This window comes from Saccoglossus kowalevskii, chromosome 3, assembly GCF_978046115.1.
Source record: "Saccoglossus kowalevskii chromosome 3, keSacKowa6.1, whole genome shotgun sequence".
Taxonomy (NCBI): domain Eukaryota; kingdom Metazoa; phylum Hemichordata; class Enteropneusta; family Harrimaniidae; genus Saccoglossus; species Saccoglossus kowalevskii.
This window is the reverse complement of record NC_140643.1, coordinates 14,360,348-14,383,519: the sequence shown is the minus strand read 5'-3', so window position 1 is coordinate 14,383,519 and position 23,172 is coordinate 14,360,348. Positions and strand designations below refer to the sequence as shown.

Genomic DNA, 23,172 nt, shown 5'->3' with positions numbered 1-23,172 from the left:
CTTAACACCAAAAGGACTGATACAGTGAAACGTGTCTAATCTGAACACCAAAAGGACTGATACAGTCAAACCTGTCTAAACTGAACATCAAATAGACTGATACAGTAAAACCTGTCTAAACTGAACACCAAATGGACTGATACAGTGAAACCTATCTGAAGTGAACAACAAATGGACTGATACAGTAAAACCTGTCTAAACTGGACATAAACAGGACTGATACAGTGAAACCTGTCTAAACTGAACATCAAATAGACTGATACAATAAAACCTGTCTGAATTGGACACAAACAGGACTGATACATTAAAACCTGTCTGAACTGAACACAGACAGGACTGATACAGTGAAACATGTCTAAACTTGACACATACAGGACTGATACAGTGAAACCTGTCTAAACTGAACACAAACAGGACTGATACAGTGAAACCAGTCTAAACTGAACAACAAATGGACTGATACAGTGAAACATGTCTAAACTTAACACCAAAAGGACTGATACAGTGAAACGTGTCTAATCTGAACACCAAAAGGACTGATACAGTCAAACCTGTCTAAACTGAACATCAAATAGACTGATACAGTAAAACCTGTCTAAACTGAACACCAAATGGACTGATACAGTGAAACCTATCTGAAGTGAACAACAAATGAACTGATACAGTGAAACCTGTCTAAACTGGACATAAACAGAACTGATACAGTGAAACCTGTCTAAACTGAACACAAACAGGACTGATACAGTGAAACCTGTCTAAACTGAACAACAAATGGACTGATACAGTGAAACCTGTCTAAACTGAACAACAAATGGACTGATACAGTGAAACATGCCTAAACTTAACACCAAAAGGACTGATACAGTGAAACGTGTCTAATCTGAACACCAAAAGGACTGACACAGTCAAACCTGTCTAAACTGAACATCAAATAGACTGATACAGTAAAACCTGTCTAAACTGAACATCAAATAGACTGATACAGTAAAACCTGTCTGAACTGGACACAAACAGGACTGATACAGTAAAACCTGTCTGAACTGAACACAGACAGGACTGATACATTGAAACCTGTCTAAACTGAACACAAACAGGACTGATACAGTGAAACCTGTCTAAACTGAACAACAAATGGACTGATACAGTGAAACGTGTCTAAACTGAACACCAAAAGGACTGATACAGTGAAACCTGTCTAAACTGGACACAAACAGGACTGATACAGTGAAACCTGTCTAAACTGAACACAAACAGGACTGATACTGTGAAACCTGTCTAAACTGAACAACAATGGACTGATACAGTGAAACCTGTCTAAACTGAACACCAAAAGGACTGATACAGTGAAACGTGTCTAATCTGAACACCAAAAGGACTGATACAGTCAAACCTGTCTAAACTGGACACAAACAGGACTGATACAGTGAAACCTGTCTAAACTGAACACAAACAGGACTGATACTGTGAAACCTGTCTAAACTGAACAACAATGGACTGATACAGTGAAACCTGTCTAAACTGAACACCAAAAGGACTGATACAGTGAAACGTGTCTAATCTGAACACCAAAAGGACTGATACAGTCAAACCTGTCTAAACTGAACATCAAATAGACTGATGCAGTAAAACCTGTCTAAACTGAACACCAAATGGACTGATACAGTGAAACCTATCTGAAGTGAACAACAAATGGACTGATACAGTAAAACCTGTCTAAACTGGACATAAACAGGACTGATACAGTGAAACCTGTCTAAACTGAACATCAAATAGACTGATACAATAAAACCTGTCTGAATTGGACACAAACAGGACTGATACAGTAAAACCTGTCTGAACTGAACACAGACAGGACTGATACAGTGAAACCTGTCTAAACTTGACAGATACAGGACTAATACAGTGAAACCTGTCTAAACTGAACACAAACAGGACTGATACAGTGAAACCAGTCTAAACTGAACAACAAATGGACTGATACAGTGAAACATGTCTAAACTTAACACCAAAAGGACTGATACAGTGAAACGTGTCTAATCTGAACACCAAAAGGACTGATACAGTCAAACCTGTCTAAACTGAACATCAAATAGACTGATACAGTAAAACCTGTCTAAACTGAACACCAAATGGACTGATACAGTGAAACCTATCTGAAGTGAACAACAAATGGACTGATACAGTAAAACCTGTCTAAACTGGACATAAACAGGACTGATACAGTGAAACCTGTCTAAACTGAACATCAAATAGACTGATACAATAAAACCTGTCTGAATTGGACACAAACAGGACTGATACATTAAAACCTGTCTGAACTGAACACAGACAGGACTGATACAGTGAAACCTGTCTAAACTTGACACATACAGGACTGATACAGTGAAACCTGTCTAAACTGAACACAAACAGGACTGATACAGTGAAACCAGTCTAAACTGAACAACAAATGGACTGATACAGTGAAACATGTCTAAACTTAACACCAAAAGGACTGATACAGTGAAACGTGTCTAATCTGAACACCAAAAGGACTGATACAGTCAAACCTGTCTAAACTGAACATCAAATAGACTGATACAGTAAAACCTGTCTAAACTGAACACCAAATGGACTGATACAGTGAAACCTATCTGAAGTGAACAACAAATGAACTGATACAGTGAAACCTGTCTAAACTGGACATAAACAGAACTGATACAGTGAAACCTGTCTAAACTGAACACAAACAGGACTGATACAGTGAAACCTGTCTAAACTGAACAACAAATGGACTGATATAGTGAAACCTGTCTAAACTGAACAACAAATGGACTGATACAGTGAAACATGCCTAAACTTAACACCAAAAGGACTGATACAGTGAAACGTGTCTAATCTGAACACCAAAAGGACTGACACAGTCAAACCTGTCTAAACTGAACATCAAATAGACTGATACAGTAAAACCTGTCTAAACTGAACATCAAATAGACTGATACAGTAAAACCTGTCTGAACTGGACACAAACAGGACTGATACAGTAAAACCTGTCTGAACTGAACACAGACAGGACTGATACATTGAAACCTGTCTAAACTGAACACAAACAGGACTGATACAGTGAAACCTGTCTAAACTGAACAACAAATGGACTGATACAGTGAAACATGTCTAAACTGAACACCAAAAGGACTGATACAGTGAAACCTGTCTAAACTGAACACCAAAAGGACTGATACAGTGAAAACTGTCTAATCTGAACACCAAAAGGACTGATACAGTGAAACCTGTCTAAACTGAACATCAAATGGACTGATACAGTGAAACCTGTCTAAACTGAACATCAAATAGACTGTTACAGTAAAACCTGTCTGAACTGAACACAGACAGGACAGATACAGTGAAACCTGTCTAAACTGGACACAAACAGGACTGATACAGTGAAACCTGTCTAAACTGAACACAAACAGGACTGATACAGTGAAACCTGTCTAAACTGAACAACAAATGGACTGATACAGTGAAACATGTCTAAACTGAACACCAAAAGGACTGATACAGTGAAACCTGTCTAATCTGAACACAAACAGAACTGATACAGTGAAACCTGTCTAAACTGAACATCAAATAGACTGATACAGTAACACCTGTCTGAACTGGACACAAACAGGACTGATACAGTGAAACCTGTCTAAACTGAACACAAACAGGACTGATACAGTGAAACCTGTCTAAACTGAACATCAAATAGACTGATACAGTAAAACCTGTCTGAACTGAACACAGACAGGACTGATACAGTGAAACCTGTCTAAACTGGACACAAACAGGACTGATACAGTGAAACCTGTCTAAACTGAACACAAACAGGACTGATACAGTGAAACCTGTCTAAACTGAACAACAAATGGACTGATACAGTGAAACATGTCTAAACTAAACACCAAAAGGACTGATACAGTGAAAACTGTCTAATCTGAACACCAAAAGGACTGATACAGTGAAACCTGTCTAAACTGAACATCAAATGGACTGATACAGTGAAACCTGTCTAAACTGAACAACAAATGGACTGATATAGTGAAACCTGTCTAAACTGAACAACAAATGGACTGATACAGTGAAACATATCTAAACTAAACACCAAAAGGACTGATACAGTGAAAACTGTCTAATCTGAACACCAAAAGGACTGATACAGTGAAATCTGTCTAAACTGAACATCAAATGGACTGATACAGTGAAACCTGTCTAAACTGAACAACAAATGGACTGATATAGTGAAACCTGTCTAAACTGAACAACAAATGGACTGATACAGTGAAACCTGTCTAAACTGAACGCCAAATGGACTGATACAGTGAAACCTGTCCAATCTATACAACAAATGGACTGATACAGTGAAACCTGTCCAATCTGAACAACAAATGAACTGATACAGTGAAACCTGTCCAATCTGAACAACAAATGGACTGATACAGTGAAACCTGTCTTAACTGAACACAAACAGGACTGATACAGTGAAACCTGTCTAAACTGAACACAAACAGGACTGATACAGTGAAACTTGTCTAATCTGAACAACAAATGGACTGATACAGTGAAACATGTCTAAACTGAACACCAAAAGGACTGATACAGTGAAACCTGTCTAAACTCAACATCAAATGGACTGATACAGTGAAACCTGTCTGAACTGGACACAAACAGGACTGATACAGTAAAACCTGTCTGAACTGAACACAGACAGGACTGATACAGTGAAACCTGTCTAAACTGGACACAAACAGGACTGATACAGTGAAACCTGTCTAAACTGAACACAAACAGGACTGATACAGTGAAACCTGTCTAAACTGAACAACAATGGACTGATACAGTGAAACCTGTCTAAACTGAACACCAAAAGGACTGATACAGTGAAACGTGTCTAATCTGAACACCAAAAGGACTGATACAGTCAAACCTGTCTAAACTGAACATCAAATAGACTGATACAGTAAAACCTGTCTAAACTGAACACCAAATGGACTGATACAGTGAAACCTATCTGAAGTGAACAACAAATGGACTGATACAGTAAAACCTGTCTAAACTGGACATAAACAGGACTGATACAGTGAAACCTGTCTAAACTGAACATCAAATAGACTGATACAATAAAACCTGTCTGAATTGGACACAAACAGGACTGATACAGTAAAACCTGTCTGAACTGAACACAGACAGGACTGATACAGTGAAACCTGTCTAAACTTGACACATACAGGACTGATACAGTGAAACCAGTTTAAACTGAACAACTAATGGACTGATACAGTGAAACATGTCTAAACTTAACACCAAAAGGACTGATACAGTGAAACATGTCTAATCTGAACACCAAAAGGACTGATACAGTCAAACCTGTCTAAACTGAACATCAAATAGACTGATACAGTAAAACCTGTCTAAACTGAACACCAAATGGACTGATACAGTGAAACCTATCTGAAGTGAACAACAAATGAACTGATACAGTGAAACCTGTCTAAACTGGACATAAACAGAACTGATACAGTGAAACCTGTCTAAACTGAACACAAACAGGACTGATACAGTGAAACCTGTCTAAACTGAACAACAAATGGACTGATACAGTGAAACCTGTCTAAACTGAACAACAAATGGACTGATACAGTGAAACATGCCTAAACTTAACACCAAAAGGACTGATACAGTGAAACGTGTCTAATCTGAACACCAAAAGGACTGACACAGTCAAACCTGTCTAAACTGAACATCAAATAGACTGATACAGTAAAACCTGTCTAAACTGAACATCAAATAGACTGATACAGTAAAACCTGTCTGAACTGGACACAAACAGGACTGATACAGTAAAACCTGTCTGAACTGAACACAGACAGGACTGATACATTGAAACCTGTCTAAACTGAACACAAACAGGACTGATACAGTGAAACCTGTCTAAACTGAACAACAAATGGACTGATACAGTGAAACATGTCTAAACTGAACACCAAAAGGACTGATACAGTGAAACCTGTCTAAACTGAACACCAAAAGGACTGATACAGTGAAAACTGTCTAATCTGAACACCAAAAGGACTGATACAGTGAAACCTGTCTAAACTGAACATCAAATGGACTGATACAGTGAAACCTGTCTAAACTGAACATCAAATAGACTGTTACAGTAAAACCTGTCTGAACTGAACACAGACAGGACAGATACAGTGAAACCTGTCTAAACTGGACACAAACAGGACTGATACAGTGAAACCTGTCTAAACTGAACACAAACAGGACTGATACAGTGAAACCTGTCTAAACTGAACAACAAATGGACTGATACAGTGAAACATGTCTAAACTGAACACCAAAAGGACTGATACAGTGAAACCTGTCTAATCTGAACACAAACAGAACTGATACAGTGAAACATGTCTAAACTGAACATCAAATAGACTGATACAGTAAAACCTGTCTGAACTGGACACAAACAGGACTGATACAGTGAAACCTGTCTAAACTGAACACAAACAGGACTGATACAGTGAAACCTGTCTAAACTGAACATCAAATAGACTGATACAGTAAAACCTGTCTGAACTGAACACAGACAGGACTGATACAGTGAAACCTGTCTAAACTGAACACAAACAGGACTGATACAGTGAAACCTGTCTAAACTGAACAACAAATGGACTGATACAGTGAAACATGTCTAAACTAAACACCAAAAGGACTGATACAGTGAAAACTGTCTAATCTGAACACCAAAAGGACTGATACAGTGAAACCTGTCTAAACTGAACATCAAATGGACTGATACAGTGAAACCTGTCTAAACTGAACAACAAATGGACTTATATAGTGAAACCTGTCTAAACTGAACAACAAATGGACTGATACAGTGAAACATATCTAAACTAAACACCAAAAGGACTGATACAGTGAAAACTGTCTAATCTGAACACCAAAAGGACTGATACAGTGAAACCTGTCTAAACTGAACATCAAATGGACTGATACAGTGAAACCTGTCTAAACTGAACAACAAATGGACTGATATAGTGAAACCTGTCTAAACTGAACAACAAATGAACTGATACAGTGAAACCTGTCTAAACTGAACGCCAAATGGACTGATACAGTGAAACCTGTCCAATCTGTACAACAAATGGACTGATACAGTGAAACCTGTCCAATCTGAACAACAAATGAACTGATACAGTGAAACCTGTCCAATCTGAACAACAAATGGACTGATACAGTGAAACCTGTCTTAACTGAACACAAACAGGACTGATACAGTGAAACCTGTCTAAACTGAACACAAACAGGACTGATACAGTGAAACTTGTCTAATCTGAACAACAAATGGACTGATACAGTGAAACATGTCTAAACTGAACACCAAAAGGACTGATACAGTGAAACCTGTCTAAACTCAACATCAAATGGACTGATACAGTGAAACCTGTCTAAACTGAACAACAAATGGACTGATACAGTGAAACCTGTCTGATGTGAACAACAAATGGACTGATACAGTGAAACCTGTCTAAACTCAACATCAAATGGACTGATACAGTGAAACCTGTCTAAACTGAACAACAAATGGACTGATACAGTGAAACCTGTCTGATGTGAACAACAAATGGACTGATACAGTGAAACCTGTCTAAACTGAACACCAAATGGACTGATACAGTGAAACCTGTCTAAACTGAACAACAAATTGACTGATACATTGAAACCTGTCTAAACTGAACACAAACAGGACTGATACAGTGAAACCTGTCTAAACTGAACAACAAATGGACTGATACAGTGAAACATGTCTAAACTGAACACAGAAAGGACTGATACAGTGAAACCTGTCTAAACTGAACACCAAAAGGACTGATACAGTGAAAACTGTCTAATCTGAACACCAAAAGGACTGATACAGTGAAACCTGTCTAAACTGAACATCAAATGGACTGATACAGTGAAACCTGTCTAAACTGAACAACAAATGGACTGATACAGTGAAACCTGTCTAAACTGAACACCAAAAGAACTGATACAGTGAAAACTGTCTAATCTGAACACCAAAAGGACTGATACAGTGAAACCTGTCTAAACTGAACATCAAATGGACTGATACAGTGAAACCTGTCTAAACTGAACAACAAATGGACTGATATAGTGAAACCTGTCTAAACTGAACAACAAATGGACTGATACAGTGAAACATATCTAAACTAAACACCAAAAGGACTGATACAGTGAAAACTGTCTAATCTGAACACCAAAAGGACTGATACAGTGAAACCTGTCTAAACTGAACATCAAATGGACTGATACAGTGAAACCTGTCTAAACTGAACAACAAATGGACTGATATAGTGAAACCTGTCTAAACTGAACAACAAATGGACTGATACAGTGAAACCTGTCTAAACTGAATGCCAAATGGACTGATACAGTGAAACCTGTCCAATCTGTACAAAAAATGGACTGATACAGTGAAACCTGTCCAATCTGAACAACAAATGAACTGATACAGTGAAACCTGTCCAATCTGAACAACAAATGGACTGATACAGTGAAACCTGTCTTAACTGAACACAAACAGGACTGATACAGTGAAACCTGTCTAAACTGAACACAAACAGGACTGATACAGTGAAACTTGTCTAATCTGAACAACAAATGGACTGATACAGTGAAACATGTCTAAACTGAACACCAAAAGGACTGATACAGTGAAACCTGTCTAAACTCAACATCAAATGGACTGATACAGTGAAACCTGTCTAAACTGAACAACAAATGGACTGATACAGTGAAACCTGTCTGATGTGAACAACAAATGGACTGATACAGTGAAACCTGTCTAAACTCAACATCAAATGGACTGATACAGTGAAACCTGTCTAAACTGAACAACAAATGGACTGATACAGTGAAACCTGTCTGATGTGAACACCAAAAGGACTGATACAGTGAAACCTGTCTAAACTCAACATCAAATGGACTGATACAGTGAAACCTGTCTAAACTGAACAACAAATGGACTGATACAGTGAAACATGTCTAAACTGAACACCGAAAGGACTGATACAGTGAAACCTGTCTAAACTGAACACCAAAAGGACTGATACAGTGAAAACTGTCTAATCTGAACACCAAAAGGACTGATACAGTGAAACCTGTCTAAACTGAACATCAAATGGACTGATACAGTGAAACCTGTCTAAACTGAACAACAAATGGACTGATACAGTGAAACCTGTCTAAACTGAACACCAAAAGAACTGATACAGTGAAAACTGTCTAATCTGAACACCAAAAGGACTGATACAGTGAAACCTGTCTAAACTGAACATCAAATGGACTGATACAGTGAAACCTGTCTAAACTGAACAACAAATGGACTGATATAGTGAAACCTGTCTAAACTGAACAACAAATGGACTGATACAGTGAAACCTGTCTAAACTGAACGCCAAATGGACTGATACAGTGAAACCTGTCCAATCTGTACAACAAATGGACTGATACAGTGAAACCTGTCCAATCTGAACAACAAATGAACTGATACAGTGAAACCTGTCCAATCTGAACAACAAATGGACTGATACAGTGAAACCTGTCTTAACTGAACACAAACAGGACTGATACAGTGAAACCTGTCTAAACTGAACACAAACAGGACTGATACAGTGAAACTTGTCTAATCTGAACAACAAATGGACTGATACAGTGAAACATGTCTAAACTGAACACCAAAAAGACTGATACAGTGAAAACTGTCTAATCTGAACACCAAAAGGACTGATACAGTGAAACCTGTCTAAACTCAACATCAAATGGACTGATACAGTGAAACCTGTCTAAACTGAACAACAAATGGACTGATACAGTGAAACCTGTCTGATGTGAACAACAAATGGACTGATACAGTGAAACCTGTCTAAACTCAACATCAAATGGACTGATACAGTGAAACCTGTCTAAACTGAACAACAAATGGACTGATACAGTGAAACCTGTCTGATGTGAACAACAAATGGACTGATACAGTGAAACCTGTCTAAACTGAACACCAAATGGACTGATACAGTGAAACCTGTCTAAACTGAACAACAAATTGACTGATACATTGAAACCTGTCTAAACTGAACACAAACAGGACTGATACAGTGAAACCTGTCTAAACTGAACAACAAATGGACTGATACAGTGAAACATGTCTAAACTGAACACCGAAAGGACTGATACAGTGAAACCTGTCTAAACTGAACACCAAAAGGACTGATACAGTGAAAACTGTCTAATCTGAACACCAAAAGGACTGATACAGTGAAACCTGTCTAAACTGAACATCAAATGGACTGATACAGTGAAACCTGTCTAAACTGAACAACAAATGGACTGATACAGTGAAACCTGTCTAAACTGAACAACAAATGGACTGATACAGTGAAACCTGTCTGATGTGAACAACAAATGGACTGATACAGTGAAACCTGTCTAAACTGAACACCAAATGGACTGATACAGTGAAACCTGTCTAAACTGAACACCAAAAGGACTGATACAGTGAAAACTGTCTAATCTGAACACCAAAAGGACTGATACAGTGAAACCTGTCTCAACTGAACATCAAATGGACTGATACAGTGAAACCTGTCTAAACTGAACAACAAATGGACTGATACAGGGAAACCTGTCCAATCTGAACACCAAATGGACTGATACAGTGAAACCTGTCTAAACTGAACGCCAAATGGACTGATACAGTGAAACCTGTCCAATCTGAATAACAAATGGACTGATACAGTGAAACCTGTCCAATCTGAACAACAAATGGACTGATATTGTGAAACCTGTCCAATCTGAACAACAAATGGACTGATACAGTGAAACCTGTCTAAACTGAATGCCAAATGCACTTATACAGTGAAACCTGTCCAATCTGAACAACAAATGGACTGATACAGTGAAACCTTGCTAAAATGGACACCAAAACGACTAATAAAGTGAAATTTGTCTTAACAGGGCACCCAAGAAAACCTGATCAGACTATGTAAACCAATGCACCAAAATAGTTACTTCTACAGAAGTATGCATTTTTAAGTTCATGTAGACAAGTGAACAGTATATTTGAACTGATAAAGACTTGAGTAGTGTGTGTCATTTTCTTATCAACAAACATACCGGTACTACTATATTTGAATCTTGTGTACATACTGGATTTTGGTTTCTGTTTATTTGTGTCCCGGAATTCAAGCTCTGTATCCGGTGTATCCGTCAGGCGTATATCATCTTTGTTCATCTCACACTTGGGACATCTGTAAAAAGGAATATCACCAACAGTGCAAGCTAGAATCAGGGGTGGTGGTGGCAGTGACGAGCTGGAATGTATAAAGTCTTCTTTGGTTTTCTTGCTTGATTCTGATTTCTTGGGCATGCCTGGTTGTGGTTGTTTGGATGACTTGGAAGTGCCTTGCTTTGATGGCTTTGGTGTGGATTGTTTTGATGACTTTGGCGAGACTTGTTTTGATGGTTTGGAAGAACGTTTTGGTGATGTTCCTTCACAGGCTAAGAGGAAAAATGAATTTATTTTTATAATTGTTTTATATTCAGAAGAAAATAGGACTTAGAACACAGGGCTAAGGTCACTAAATCCAGCTGACCAACATGAGAACAGAAATGACTCTCTGATAAAACAAGTTCTAACTTATGAAGTATGCATGAAATATAATACATAGAGATTGAACCATTGTCACAAAAATTCCTTCCATCATGCCACATTGCAGACATTTTTTCCACTGTAATTTTGTTTTTTCTACAATACCATTTCTTCAGTCTTGTGTATATTACACATGGTAACTCACCATTTAAGCTTCTTTTCCTTGGTGATCTCCTGATAGAGGGCACTTCATTTTCCAAGCCATTGGGTAATTTTTTATTATCACAGGCAGCAATCCTAGGTGAGGTTCTAATTGGTGAATGCAACATGGGATTGTCTTGTCTACTACTTCTTGTCACTCTTCGTGAAGTATCTTTAATGCACTCCTCATCAGAACTGGTCTTGCTCTGGAGCCGCTCACTCTGTCGCTTTGATGGACTTTCAAATGATTGAGGATCTGGTACAGGACAGCTGAAATAGATGTGAATGTACAATCAATCTCTTACGGTAATATCCGGTAGTATACAGTAATAATATGGTCTAGAATGAAACAATTTCAAAAATTTGTTTCTTAAATTTATTGAAACTCAGAATCCCAACATTGAGCACCTGCAGACCTTAACCAAATTTTCCCAAAGATTGCATACATTTCAAATATGGAATGATTACATGAGTGAGCGTCCTCTGATAGTAAAAACTAACATGGCTGCCACCAGGGTTTAACCGGACTCCACACAAAGGAGTTCGCTGATTCTGTTCTACACATTTTAGATTCCGGCATTCCAATGGTGTATCCTTGGATTGAAAGGAAAATAATAAGGTTATTACGAGGATACCTCAAAGTATGCACTCAGACAGTACGCCGTGCATCGACCTCCGCTGCACGTCTGTCGATAGTTCAGATGTACTGTCTTCATGCATACTTTGAGGTATCCTCGTAATAATCTCACAATAGACTTACCTGTATCTACATTTTGTACATTGTAGATGTACAAAGTCAATAACCTTCCTGGGAAAATAGGACAGCACCATGGCTCTGATGCGGAACTTGTAGGGCACGGCGTGGCATGTGACATCACGTAACCGCACAGGAGTGATATGATGATGATGCGTTATAACTGAAATAGCAATACAAGTAGGGAAAAGTTTCTATAGTATCACTATGTTCAATATGTGAACATATAATCAAAGTGACTCATCCATGAGATTAAAGAATGCATGAACACAGTGTTTTCCAAGGTAACATTATTTAACAGTCTGAAGAAAAAACTTATAACTGAACTAATTTTTGAATTTTGAACCTCAGCAGCACCAATCAATTTTCATATTGCAGCTTAAGAAGATGAGGGAATCACTGTTTCCATGGAAACAAGTTTTGGATCCCCCTTCTATTCTCACTTAGCAAAAATGAAATGATTTCTAAATGTTCTGCATTTTTAACTATATAAATATAAACCTTGAAATTTTCCTGATTTTATGACATTTTGTGAAGACAAAATTCCATGAAAGTCATCACTTACACTTTGTATTGTTGGAAACTTCCACTGCTACCAAATGTTCTCGATTTTCATTGTCTTGCAAAATTTCTAAAAACTTCTCTCTCATAAAACTAAAGTGGTTTACAATAGCTACGTTCACCATTAATAAAGGGATGTGCATATGTACTGTATATAAACAGTAATAGTCTGTTGCACGATAGATTGGATGAATAGCATAGATTGTTTTACTCTCTGAGAAAGCACTTAGTTTGCATTATTTGAAATCAACATTTTACCTGAAGCTGATTCTTGCATCCATCGTTTCTGATTGGTGGGTAACTCAACAAGTGAGTTTTGATTGGGGGACTTTTCACTATTCACCTGGGCACCACTCTTCTTATTGGGCACTAAAAGTTCAACAGATGAACTGGAGGGATCTAGGCCAATGATTGGTGCTGGATTGTTAGGTGTTAAAGGGTTACTCTGTTTTTTTCTCTTAGTCCTGATAAAAACTTCGTCATCAATGATAACCATCTGTGATTGGACTGAATCATTAACTTGATTCATGTCATCATCGCTGTCAACAATGGTGATGACATCATCAACCACGTTATGTTTTCCAGGTCTTGGATTTCGTCCCACGTCTGTAACTGTATTCTGTGCAGCAGTCGATATTTCCATGGTTCTGTGAGTGTGAGCAAATAAAATGTAATGTAACATCCAAATTAATTGAAAATTTACAAGTCGATTTCTTCATACGTTTTTTTTATGGGTTTAAGTCACCATCATTGAAATACACAAAAAATAAATAAAATTGTTAAAGTCTATTTAAGCAGTGGTTACCATGGTGTTGATATGAATACTAATACATATATCATTACAATTTTTAAAACAGATTTGTCATCATTAATAACGAGCAAAGCAAGCCATGGCAGCGTGCATGGGTTTTCAAAGAGAAACCATTTTAGATCAGAGACAATACCCATTTGTAACACTGTTACATAATCTCATCCACAGTAACTATGACAACCACACAATGATCAGCATCATCAAGTGATTACCATTCTCATCAATTTCCCTACTGAAAATCTGTAGTGACAGTACAGTACTTTATCTGTCCAAAATATACAACTGGGAACAATTATTTTGAAGTGTTTTGATTTCAATTAACAAGATCAAAGTACCGTGCAAAGGAAAGGTGCAGAGACTCATGAGTGATGGGTGCTTTGATAATACTGATTTGAATGTTATGTGAAGGTATTTCACAGTAAATGTTTCATACAATTCCATACAAAATGTTCACACCTTTCTGAAAACCTGCTGGTGGGAGATGTCCCCCATACAGGGAATACAATCAGATGAGCACATAGTTACATGTATTGAGTGGGTCTTACCTTTTCACTTGCTGTGCTTCCCAGCTGTCTGATGCAAGTACTGTTAATCCCCTTCCATAAGCAGTGCCATGATGCAATGAGAATTCAATCACAGATGAAATATTCAATGAATTTTCTTCTTTATGTCTGGCAGCATGGAGGTTGTGTATCAACACAAATTGACCTGGCTGTGGAGACAATTTACGCAGACATACGTAAATTTCTGCAATTTTTACATAATTTTATTTTATGAACCATACATAATTAACTTATTGATTCCCAAAAACGTTTTTTGTCACCTTCCACAAAATAAAATCCTAATTTTATCTTTTTTTTACTCAAATTTTTTTAACAATAAGCTGAGAACATCAACAAAAATGTTTTCTGAGAATCTATTTTCTAATAGGTACCCAATCCTTGTCCTCACCTTTACGTTACTAGCAGCTTCCATGTGGTTGTCATAGCAACATACATCCAATAAAAATCTCTCTGACTTTGTCTTGATTTCATCATTGGCCCATTTCACTTGATCATCTGAAGTATCAACACAATGAACTTGACTGACCAATGAAGAAAAGCAAAAACAAAATATTCAGAAACATTTACTGAATTCATCACAGCGTGGTACATACAGGTATGTTTATTCTAAACATTGTCAATGGAAAATAAATTATTACAATCAACCAATAGTAAGACCAACAGCTTTAAGTGTATCAATTTTACAATATGTAATTCTGAATATTTGCCTCTGTGTATTGAAAATTTTGGCAAAAAGTGTATTAAACAATTTTTTACAAATTTCACTCAATTTTAATACAAAGTTCACTCATTTGACTCGCAAAATTCAAAAAGATTATAGAATAGAATAGAATAGAATAGAATAGAATAGAATAGAATAGAATAGAATAGAATAGAATAGAATAGAATAGAATAGAATAGAATAGAATAGAATAGAATAGAATAGAATAGAAAATTTATTAGCAATCCCAAGATAGTCTGGTATCCCGTTTTGGTTATACAAATGATATTGTATATATACACATTGGATCTGAGACATACACTGTAGTCACATCATGGTCAAACCTTGCAGTGGCACATAGTCATCAAGCAATTAAAAAACTATTTTTTTTTTTGAGTCAATAAATGATGAATTCCTACCTCTGACAAGTTGTGCCATCCCACACTTTAAATAAGACACAACAGTTCTCTTCCATGAGCTTCAGCCCAACAACTTGGCAAACTACATCAAAGAACTGACCAACAATGACATCAGCAAACGTGCATTTCACAGTAGAAGTCCTAAGATTAGATAGTTTAGATGCCCATAATCTAAGAGCTCTCACCTGAGAAGAAAGAATAGATGGATATATTATATGTCCATGTTAACTGTTTTTATTTTCGCTAGGAAATAATTTTCGCTGAAGGAATGATTCAGTGAAAATAAAATCCAGCGAAATACCTTTTTTCCTATATTTTACATTCAACTCATCAAAAATTAGTGAAAATAAATTCTATACAAAATACCCAAAAAAGTCTTTTCAGTGAAAATTAATTCCAGCTAAAATAAAGTATTTTACAAGTTGGTATGCCTTGGAGTGATCAACATGTCAGTCCTTTATAGTCAGGAATGTTATAATGCATTCCATTCCATTCCATTACATTACCATTACATTCTGTCATACATTGCTGTTTCATATTCTGCTTTTGGTGTACACATAAGGAGATTAGCACCAAATTCAAGATTATATGTCATGTCCTAAAACCATTTTATAAATTTTTATCCTGAAAATTTTAGCCAACTCAACTCTAAACTCTGCATAAGAATACCGAAAATGAAAACAAAAATTAGGGTCTCCAGACAATTGTTCAAAATACACAAGTCCAAGATGTAATGAACAATGGTCAAAATTGGCATTTTCACACTCAGTCTGGTTTCTATGGTTTCATATCTAAAAATTGTGCTTAGTGACATGGGATAAAAAATTGTTAGTATTATTATTGATAATAATAAAAAACTTTACATTGATTTAGTGAGTTTCCATGGTGATAATAATAATATTTCTTATAATCAATCGGAGTGTCTCTCCCATAATGCATTGCTTATACCGGTACATGCAGTAATATACTCAGTACAGAAAAATGTAACTTTGGTTTATATGGCAATGGCCTACATGCTTTGGGGGGTTTAAACAGTAAATCTAATTGGCTGTTTATGTAAAACCATTTCATTTGATTGGTTGATTTGATTATTAGTACTCCACATATTACATACATTTTGGGCTTGCATTGAAATATGACACTCACTTGTTCACGGTCGTCATCATTGAGTGTATAACTGGCACAATCTGTTCTGGGTTCTATCGGAGCACCAATATTGCCACTGAATGTTATAGACGAAAATCCATGCGTTCTCACACCTTGCAATTCATCATTGTATTTCTGAATCTGGAATTAAATAAAACCATGAACTTGAGACGCTGTGCATAAAATTGTCCATAGAGACACATTTGCTCGTAATTGGTTTAGTTATTTAAGTTACAACTTTTAGTTAAGCACTCTTGATCTGTCTTGACTGTAAAAAGTAAAATAAAATTATCATTATAAACTCACGCACTTTCCAACTATGATAACCAGTATGGAACAATGATCTGTTTAAATTTTTGAGCACTAAAGTGAACTTTTGTCTCCTTTTCTAAAATAACCCCCTGTAAGATTTCTTAAACTTTAGCTCAAGATCAATATAGACAAATACATACAATTTCACAAAATTCATGTTGCCCCCAAAATTCGGGTTAAAAAATATGGCGTTAATATTCGTCATGCAAATGTATTCAAACATCACATCATTATGTGGCCAATCAAATCAGAACCATAGGAATTAAAATATAGTCATTCATTGGCCAGTTTAAAGGTTGCACTAAAGCAGATGATTGACAATGATTATGATGATGTCATTTGCAACCAACCAATCAAATTTAGTCAATGGCTGGCACTGATTGCGTTCACTGACCATCATGTCTATGCTTTATTTTTACAAGTCTTGAAGACCATAAAAAGTGATATATTATACACAATATCCGAAGCATATCACTAAACTAGAAACAAATTAAATGTCTCTATATACTTTCTAGTAGTGAAGATAAAATTGTTGTTACTGAATTTATAGCATATGAGACAAGAAAGCACAACTAATAGAGCTATATGATGTCTACATTATCTTGCTTATAAGATAAATAGTGAATGAATGAATGAATGAATGAATGAATGAATGAATAAATAAATAAATAAATAAATAAATAAATAAATAAATAAATAAATAAATAAATAAATAAATAAATAAATAAATAAATAAATAAATAAATAAATAAATAAATAAATAAATAAATAAATAAATAAATAAATAAATAAATTTTACACTGTTTATCGTCAATGTATGTATGTATGGCTGGTAGGTAGAAGTTAGTCGTGTCTACCTACTAACATGCATTTTTATTGGACTTATATCAAACAAAACATGACAACCGCCACTCTTAAATTTATATGTGATAAAGTTTTGTAGTCATCTGGTGAGAATCCATTACTGTACACTTTTTCGCAAGAATGATAAGATAATTCCATGCAATTAACAGCTAGTGAATCAAATGCGAGTAAATCCCAACGTTGTCTCAAGATCACAGAGGGTTTTCATTCATTCATTTACATCCACAAATACTCCAATGCAGGGATCTCAACACTTGGTATACCTATGCAATACAAGTGAACAAAGCCACATCATACAACCAATCCAGACATGGTGAATTGCAGTTAGTTTGCATGTACTCATGTACTCAATACAGAACTGCCAGCACACTAAAAAGCAGTACAACAATCACAACATCATGTGGAAATACAATGATATACATTTCAAAATACACATAAACACAATATTGCTCAACTTCAATCATTTCTCGTGTAGCAAATGAAAACAGGCGTATTTGTTCTATTAGTAATGCATGTGTTTAAGTGAATAACAGAGGTGAGTATGTGGGCAAAATAATACATTTTAGTGAATTGATAATACATTAAATACCATTTTATGCTTATGTTCCCTGGTATTATAGATACGCTTCTAATAGAGCAAATAAATTTAATTAAATACACAGGAAATGACCTCTGACCTTTATTCTATGCAATCTAACAATATCTCCTATTGCTTGCACATGGGGTAACATTTCTTGCTCCTTTGTAAAGAGGACACACTTCAATCCGTTGGCATTCTGCTCCAGAGACGGATCCACAATAGTCACCATCATGCAGTAATCTGAAATGACGAAAATAAAACAAGACAGATTGACAAACATCTTTCGTGAAATAGTGAACAAAGGAAAAATGTAATGGGAGAATTGTGATGACAATTTTTTCCAGTCATCTATCTTGAATCCCCGATGTATTTTGTTTGGGTAAAATTTGAATGTAATCAGCCCTGACAGTATTTTTCATATCAAAATTGCCACCAGTCAGCCATTTTGAATTGAAGAGCCTGAAATTCATTACTACAAAGGATTGATCTAGTGACATTTTTCAACAACAATAGCTATGTGTCAGCTATCTTGAATCAGGATTTTAAATGAATAAATGTCCATATGTCCAACATGATGTATAATGTATTCATAAAGTTTGAATGTACCGGGTAATCTAAGTAAGTATTAGAGAAGCCTGACAATTACACACGGTGAAAATACTTCATTGCCTAACATGGCCTTGACGAGGTCAAGTGACAAAAACTTACATGTGAAACTAATTGTAGCTGCAGGATGTGATTCGACTATGGTACTGCCATCACATCATACACACACAAAATATATATATGTCAGAGATATATCTAAAATATGACATAGAACAGCATGTCTTTTGAACAAAATGGCCAAAATCTGGATAATATATAAGCATCAACGATAATAAATTAAGTTTGTTGATTTGATGATTGGACTGCAGTATATGATCAACTAACTTTACAAAATGAGAAATTGTAATATGAAAATGTCAATTAGTTTCAAACCCTCCTGAAATCGAACACAGTTTTTATTTTCAGGACATTGCAAAATGAATACGTCCTTGAGAGTTAAACACTCCAGCGTGGCAGAGATTGTCATTTTAAATCTAATGATTTGAAGAACAAAATGATGTGCATCAAGGTTTCAGGAAAGTTTCATGTATGTGATAAGTGATAATAAAGTGCACCAAAACACCCATGCCTGAAATCCAACATAGTCAAGTGCATAGGTATGACGTATTGTGCTAGAAATATGAATGAAACCAGACAATACATTACAAATGGATAGATGTACAGATGAAACCAAAACACATGGAATTTGATTGAACAGTGACTCAATAATTAAGCACCACAACTGGAAGTAATGAAAGTAGTGAACACAAGACTGCTTGCATCTACTTTTGGCCTTTCAGAACAATAATACAAATATAAATAGACATTCTACCTACCCGTGCCTCTAGTTTTGAAAGCTGGTTTAAAGAATTTTACAACACCATATACATCAACACTGTTGGTTGCCTTCAGCTCATTCAGAGGTATGTACTTGTATGTTCTAACCTAGAAAACCCAAAATACAATTCATATGAAGAAAACTCAATCTTGAAACAAAGCGATGGTTTTTACAAATAGAAATACACCACAGTACAACTCATGTATCCAACATATTTTTCAGCTAGAATATTGTTTTTTAATATTTTCAGAAAAGTCCTGATGTATGTGCACTTTATAGTAAAACAGCCCTGTCTTACTGATAGGTTAAATCAGGTTCTACAAAGCTTCCTTATATGTAAGTCATTTACATAAAATTTAAGGTCACTGACAAACCACATGATTACTTTAACCAATCGTAGGACAGTAATAACTATGACATAAAAAAATCAGTACTTGAATGGAAATAACCAGGAAGGCGCAGTGAGGTAGTCAATGCAAATACACCACAGTCTTACACTTGATTTACTCAGCCCTCAAACAAATAAATTCATGCAAATGTTCCATATGTCAAGGAATTGCATTTATTAAAACAAATTGGCCATTTTGAATTTGATTCGAAAAAACAAAATGATGTGCATCAAGGTCCCATAATCTCCAATGTATGTACCATGTTTGAACAAAATCCATCTGTAAACAGACAAGGTTTGTGGATTGGGAATGCTTGATTTTGTTGCTTTTTAGCACAAAAATGGCTGCCATTCAGCAATCTTGAATCAGATAGTGAAACAAACTGATGTGTATGTGTATAATATTATGTATGATGTGTATATGAAGTTTGAATGTAATCAGTCCAGGCATATCTAAGACATAGATAATTTTTTTCAGCTTAGGTCGCGACCAATTTTTTGTGATATTAAAAAAAAATCTAACCGTAGAAAAAATAAGTTATTTGCATACCTTTGGTTTGCATCTTGGTGATGTGGTGATTGGAGAATCAGGCAGGTAAGAACTGGCTTTCTGAAACTATCAAACAAAATACAAATGTAATTATATTTAATAGATAATTTTTAAAAAATGACTTTATTGACAGGTGGTCTTTATGTTGGATTCACTTTTTATGGATCGCCAATTCGAACATAATGAGATGGTACTGTACAAAAACACTTCTATTTGAGTTGATCAAATTAAAATCAAACAAGTTGAACTTGAAGAAATGAAAAAATTTAGAATGAAGCTCTCATTCGAAGTCATCCAAATTGTGAGATCATCAGAAACACATTTTAAAATCAAATCAAAGTAAGCTTAGAAACAACTCCCATCTGCTGAGGGTATTGGAGACATATGAAGAAGAAATAGGAAATTAATTACAAATTTTAAAATTATCCTGTTAAATAAAAAGCCTGTCAGCTAATATGACTATATGCTTTTTGAGATGCATTTGGCCTACTTTTTAAATCTTACCTTAATTTTTGTCTTGACTTTCTTGGCATCAATAAGCAGTTGAAATTTATGGCCGTGATCAGAAAAAAATGTTGGTGACTTCTCAACAAGAGCATTGTTGATGATGATAATATCCTGAAAATTAGAAAAAAAAATGTTGATGTGTGAAATGGACCAGGAACAATGTGAATGTCAACAATATCACTTGGATACAAATGTGTACATGTAGCTGTGTACAATGGGCAATATAACAACGACAACAACGAGGATGAACATTTTCCCCAAATATACTATTTCTTTCATCTGTTATGATACAGACATGGAAAAGCAAAGAAAACAAAACATTCATACCATCTTGTGAAGATTCTCACATCTTTCTGCAATCTCGTTTACAAAAAACACATTTATTTTATTATTTACACCAATGTCATCATTGTCCTTGATAATCATTTTCAATCTTGTAATGTTTTTAACTTTTTGCATCGGCCATCTTGTTTCCACTGAGCCCTGGAAATAATTTCAATATTGTAAATTAATTTTAAATCATAATGAGCATTACATGTGTACAGCATATGAATTATTTGACAAAAATCATGGGGGAGGGGTGAAATTAGCCTGACAAGTTGGTGTGAGTGACGCCCTGGACCTCTGCGAACCCCACCCAAGTTCACAGCAGTCCAGGGCGCAACTAATATAATAATAATAATAATTTTATTCAACACGAAAATCTACTATAGAGAGTAATATTATGGTTGTAAAACAAAAACAGAAATAATACTTTACACAACTAATATCACAAATAGCACATTAAACATAAGCTAATGTTATTGTTTAGTACAAAGCAAGACGGAAGTACAGTTCAATCCACCAGAATCACGAATAAAACATTGAATACATGTAACTAAGAATGGAGGAAAAAATACATGAAAATTAGTATAACAATAAAACTACTAAGCTACTAAATATGCCATTGCATTAAAACTACCTGCAGACTAATTTGATGGAGTTACTATGTTTCATCTCTTAAGTTCATACTTGTATGTATGAATTGTGCAGTTTCTATTCCTGCAAAGCTTGTCATAATTAATCAGAATTTTTCGTCTTCATACATTTTCAAGAAGTCAGATTTTTTGCCCTGTATATATTTAAATAATTTATTACAAGGTATGTCATATTTACTGCATCCTATTAGGAAATGGTACTCGTCTTCAATTTTATGATCTGTGCAGAGTTTACATATTCTTTTGTTTCTAGGAATTTTATTTTGTCTGCCAGTCTCAATGAGTAGTTTATGATTAGAAATTCTAAATTTGCAAAATAATTTTAAATTTTTTATATCATTTAAATAATTCTCCATATTAAAAGTAGTTTTAAATTTTCTGTATGAAGTTAGTTTGTTTGTTGCTCCATTCATTCTGCTGTCATTAAATAATTCCCTTCTCAATGTTTTTACATAATTTTCTCAACCAATATTTTAACATTTGTGTTTTAATTTTGACGTTCAATGGGTATCTACCCAGAAATCTACAGAATGCAAACTGTACACTTTCTATAATGTTACTATGTTTTACTGATTCTTCTCCCCATACTTCACACCCATAATTAATAATTGGTACAATTAATTTATCAAATAAATTCAATGCTGTGCTAATTTTATAATATGATAATGTTAATAAAGACTGCTTTAGTGGAAACATAGCTTTCGCTTTTAAAGTATTGGACGCAGTTTTGAATTTTCCATTC

General features: G+C 35.4%; 1 protein-coding gene across 1 annotated transcript in view; it reads right to left on the bottom strand.

The window, feature by feature from the left end:
- The window catches only part of LOC102808082 (protection of telomeres protein 1-like), a 58,037-nt gene that overhangs the window by 34,584 nt on the left and 281 nt on the right, over positions 1-23,172 (bottom strand). The window contains exons 2-14 of the mRNA XM_085497309.1: positions 21,781-21,936; positions 21,451-21,564; positions 20,947-21,012; positions 20,007-20,115; positions 18,683-18,825; positions 16,830-16,970; positions 15,684-15,868; positions 14,953-15,085; positions 14,547-14,713; positions 13,449-13,837; positions 12,636-12,792; positions 11,880-12,145; positions 11,233-11,583 (exon numbers count right to left, since the gene is read on the bottom strand). Of these exons, the coding sequence (XP_085353435.1) occupies positions 11,233-11,583; positions 11,880-12,145; positions 12,636-12,792; positions 13,449-13,837; positions 14,547-14,713; positions 14,953-15,085; positions 15,684-15,868; positions 16,830-16,970; positions 18,683-18,825; positions 20,007-20,115; positions 20,947-21,012; positions 21,451-21,564; positions 21,781-21,936 (2,377 nt within the window). The remainder of the gene's footprint in view (positions 1-11,232; positions 11,584-11,879; positions 12,146-12,635; positions 12,793-13,448; positions 13,838-14,546; positions 14,714-14,952; positions 15,086-15,683; positions 15,869-16,829; positions 16,971-18,682; positions 18,826-20,006; positions 20,116-20,946; positions 21,013-21,450; positions 21,565-21,780; positions 21,937-23,172) is intronic.